This window comes from Sprattus sprattus (genome assembly GCF_963457725.1).
Source record: "Sprattus sprattus genome assembly, chromosome: 7".
NCBI classification, from domain to species: domain Eukaryota; kingdom Metazoa; phylum Chordata; class Actinopteri; order Clupeiformes; family Clupeidae; genus Sprattus; species Sprattus sprattus.
The window spans coordinates 2,267,712-2,272,385 of NC_137926.1; the positions used below are offsets into that span (position 1 = coordinate 2,267,712).

Below are 4,674 nucleotides of genomic sequence, written 5' to 3' on the forward strand. Positions count from 1 at the left end.
TTGTATGTATGAAAACTGCATACGTCTGTGGTGCGGTGACAGTTTTGCAGTAATTGAAATAGCGTGTTTGATGCGTGCGTATGGGGAACACTGGCCGCAGTATTGGAAACACGAGTCCTGTTCTTCTGTTCTAAAAGCAGCCTTTAGTTTTGTTCGCCTACTTTGTTTGCCATCACTTCATCCAAGCACGTGTAGCTGCCTGGTACACTAATGAGTGTGTTTGTTTAAGCGGCATATGTCCTAGTATTTGTTTGCCGGGTGCAGAATTACTGCCCTGTACTATCTCTCTGTTTGATGACACGTGCATATCGAATCGATCGGTTTCCTTTTCTGTCGGCCAGCGGTTCCACTAGTCCATCCATTTACACCTCCTTTCATATGAGACGTATTAGCACCCTCCGTTTTTGCATTTACATTTACATTTAGTCATTTAGCAGACGCTTTTGTCCAAAGCGACGTACAAGGGAGAGAACAGTCAAGCTAAGAGCAATAAAACCTGGTGTAACAATAAATACTCCTTTTTTTCTATCTATTGGCCTGGTAAAATGTGTAAAAATCTGATAAATTAGAAACCCTTGGGTCAGCAGAGAAAAACATCACAACATTGCATACTCCGATTAGGCAATGTAGAGAGAACATTGATTTTCATCCAATCACATTTCATTTCCCATGAAGGTTCAGTCTGCGATTTGGCCTCCAAAGCCTTCCCTGCATCGTAAGTGGCAATGAATAGCACTCAATGTTCTACTGTGTTCTTGAATTCATATCTTGGCGTTCAGCCTGTTTGTTATTTTTACGGGGAGAGTGTAGGCCTATGGGAAACATCCGCGGCCAAAGCTGTCGCAGCCTTTGTTTGACGGTAAACCTTCAAGTGCACTACACTGGGGGAACACACACACACACACACACACACACACACACACACACACACACACACACACACACACACACTGCCTTCAGCAGGGTAAGTGCACTACACTGGGGGAAGGAAGTCATGTTCGCCCAAACCATGTTTGCTGATGTTGACAAATAATAGGATTATTCTCTGTGAGCCAATGCTATAACTGCTGTAATAATCTAGCTTTGTTGCAGACAGTAACTCGCAGCATAGGACGAAAGGTTATAAAGGAAATGTGATGTGCAATATGGTATGCAAGAAATATGGTGTCTAGCTAGCGACAGTAAAATGCCTTTCTACGGTCCTTTCTATCTCAGCATGCTTGAAAAGTGTGTGTGTAATAGTGTGTTTTTAAAAGTGTGTGTGTGTAAAAGCTACAACTGATATTGTTTTACCCCTGGCTGAACTTAAGTAGTCTATTCTTTCTTGTGTTCCATGTCCAGGATTGCTAAACAGGACAATTTTACGTTTGAATTATCCCGACCATGTTGCCAAGGCCTATATACCATATAACACATGTGTCAAACTCAAGGCCCGGGGGCCTGATCAGGCCAGACAAGGCATTTACATGTAATCTGGCCCGCCAGCTCCTCAGAATGTTGCAAAAAGTTCCATCGATTTGAATGAGCAACGGTTAAATGTTATTTGGCTTGCCTTATTTCCCCTCAGGATTAATGAAGTATCCATCTATTTCCTATCTATTTATCTATCAGAGCTTGTCTGCCACGACCGCTGGTATGTCGAACGCACCACAAATACTGCCCAGCCCCACAATGCACTGTCCCGGTGTTGGTAGCAAACGTCAATTTAGGGAGCGTTTGCCCCACTGTCCAGCCCTTGACTTGCACCCATTTTTTTTATTTCGGCCCTCTGTGTATTTGAGTTTGACACCCCTGCCGTATAGCATACATTTGGACATTATATTTTCATGTTGAACTTAGCTGCCCACACAACATACTGACCTTTCAACCCCAGGATGACATCCCCATAACAGTCCAAATCATTTGAGGCCATTGTCATTGTCAACCTAGTTTTAGCCTATATTATATTTGTGTTTGCTCTATAAATTGAACAGTATGTAATAGAGGACAGATGTAGGTTGTCAGAAGAATATTGGCTTTCGTATGGTAACATCTCTTTGAGAACTTCAAATTTAAAAATGTTACTTCCAACCCTGTTCTCCCCTATTATGTCCGTCCATGGCAGCTGCATTACTGTAACTTACTAGAATATGTTGCCCCCTTGCCAATCTCCACTGCAACCCTGCCGCTGGCCCTACAGTCAACCCGAAGCGCTTTCTGCGGACTGGCGGAGTCTTTGCGCTCGCCTCCCAAATTGGACATTCATCTGGCCCAGTGCGAGGACCATGCGGAATCTCCTCCCCGTCTCCACCGCTTCCTCTGAAGTAGTAGAGACTACTTTAGCTCCCTCTAGCGGACATATAAACTCCAACGGTGCAGCCGCTTGGCTTCAGTGAGGACGCATGCAGGCTATTTCACAATTTTTAATGGCAAAATGAGCGGAGAGAATCGCGTTAAAGTATCGCTTTCTTTATTTGACATCCAATATTTCCTGCACCAACACTAACCTACCACTAGGCTAAAGATGAAGGCGGTTGACAGTGTGCCTGGTCTAGGGGCTTCCCGTGGTTAAATAGAAAGCCTTAAGATCTTAAGTCTTCATACTGACAGATAAATGTGTTTTCATCGGTGCACAGTGAATGTGATCAGACTTCTAAATACATCACTATCTGCAGTCTCTGTAACGGACGGGAAGAATAAGAAGACTCCCAATGTCTATGGATTTAACATGTGCTTATTCACATCCATGCAAGACTTCCTTGTTTACCAATTTCTATTTGAAATGCTGCGGCGTTGAATCAGGATTCAGAGTTTTGGGATTGACCCCTCCTGCGAAGGAGATGAGAGGACGGGGGTGGGGGGGGGGTGGGGGGGGGGGGGGTCTGCTGCAAGACCCCTGAGCTCCCCTCACCTCACTGGGACCGTCTCAGCAGAGGGATGCAGCAGGCAAGCCGACACCCAAGCCGCTGCCCCGGTGTTCCACACACACTGCTTCTGGCTGCAGTCCACCTTGGACTCCGATAATGGGCAGATAATTACCTGACCTCTTCCCCGCCGCCTGCACTTCGTGCCAAGACCAAGGTGCTGACAGGACATGTATTGCCCCTCAATGGAAAATTGCGGCGGTATTGACCGAAATGCAGCAGTGTTATTTTTTTTTTCTCTGACTAAATCACACCGTGTCATCATCACCCGTTTGAAAATACAGTCGCGTGTTATTTTACATGAAGTGACTGCCCAGACTATGACTGCATATAAATAAATAAAATCGAGCTTCTGCGTAGAACTTGGTCGTATATCTGTCCAATTGAAGACGCATGGCCCGGGTCACTGAGTTTTATCACGACCAATGTTGATATATGCCGCGAGAGTGGGGGAGGGCGGTACAGGTTGAGGTGAAACGGCTAGCCCGACCCACTCACACGCACACACGCACACACACATACACACACTCACGGTAGAGAGGGAGACCCCGGGAGGAGCGGTGAGTGTGGGGGGGGGGGGGCGCGGGGAAGGGATGTTGGGCTCGAGGGAAATCAGTTAAGCACCTCCGAAGATGCGCAAACACCATGTCTGCACCTGATGAAGCGCACGGGGGGCGACACTGCAGATGACAGACCCCCCCCCGCCCCCCCCTCTCTCATTCCGTGGATTTGGAAAGTAACGTTGCTGGTTTTTTCCTCACACGGGATCACGTCTGAAGCGGATTATGTTTAACCTACACCGAAAGGAAAATGCACCCAAAACGCACCGTTGCACACACACACGCTGCGCTAGGCGTCGTTAAAAGAGCCATGTGTGGGATAGGAGCCGTCTATGTGTGTGTGCGTGTGTGTGTGTGTGGGATAGGAGCCGTCTATTGCCTCCGCTACACGATGCGGTGTTCCCAAAACAGCCCCAGAATACCCTTCCCTCCCCCCGACCAAAAAAGGAGAAATCAACCTACCTTGTTATTTCGAAGCTGCAACCCTTTCTCAGTAGCAGAGCTCTTTTGCGCATCAGACCCGCTTTCTCCCGGCCCAAGTACATGTTTATATCCGAATTCATTGTGCTCGGAGTCGGACGGTGAAGAGGTTTTAATCCAGCCGGTGGGGGTAGAGTCGTTTTTAGATGGAGGAAGGGGCACCGTTCACGGGGATGGCCGCTTTTTACAAAGCAGGAGACGCAGACCCCCACTACCAAAAAAAAAGAGAAAAAGAAAAACTACAAGCTCGCCTCTGGTGAAGGAGGAAAGTGAGTCGGAGACTTTCTTCGTCCGACAACAACAAAAGCACCAAACTAATCAGTTGTGCTCCATGGTTAGGGGCACGGTCCCGGAGAGAACCAAACCGAAACCACTGGACTCTTAAGTGGAAGAATCGCGTCGTCTGAAGCCGATTAAATCCTTCACAGCCACGGGAAGAGGGGCGACCTGTCCACTCCGGTTGTAGAGCGCTGAATACCGGACCCCAGAAGACACCCAACTGCCTAGTCGCACTTACGAGTCGAGTCTGCGCGGTCCTAACGTCTACTCGGCGGAGAAAGAACGCCTGCGAGGAGAGAGAGTGACACGGAGTGTGTGTGTGTGTGTGTGTGTGTGTGAGAGAGAGAGATAGAGAGAGAGAGAGAGAGAGAGAGAGAGAGAGAGAGAGAGAGAGCGTGGTGGCAGAGAAACCAACCGTGCTCACCTATATTAAATGCCCGTGCCAAAGTAGA

At 47.8% G+C, this 4,674-nt stretch overlaps 1 protein-coding gene across 1 annotated transcript in view; it reads right to left on the bottom strand.

Annotated features, from left to right (window-relative positions):
- The window catches only part of garnl3 (GTPase activating Rap/RanGAP domain like 3), a gene marked incomplete at both ends in the record, with an annotated part of 113,657 nt that extends 109,631 nt beyond the window's left edge, over nucleotides 1-4,026 (bottom strand). Inside the window, 1 exon segment of the mRNA XM_080842567.1 lies at nucleotides 3,926-4,026. Coding sequence (XP_080698693.1) covers nucleotides 3,926-4,026 — 101 coding nt within the window.
- Between the last annotated feature and the right edge of the window lie 648 nt (nucleotides 4,027-4,674).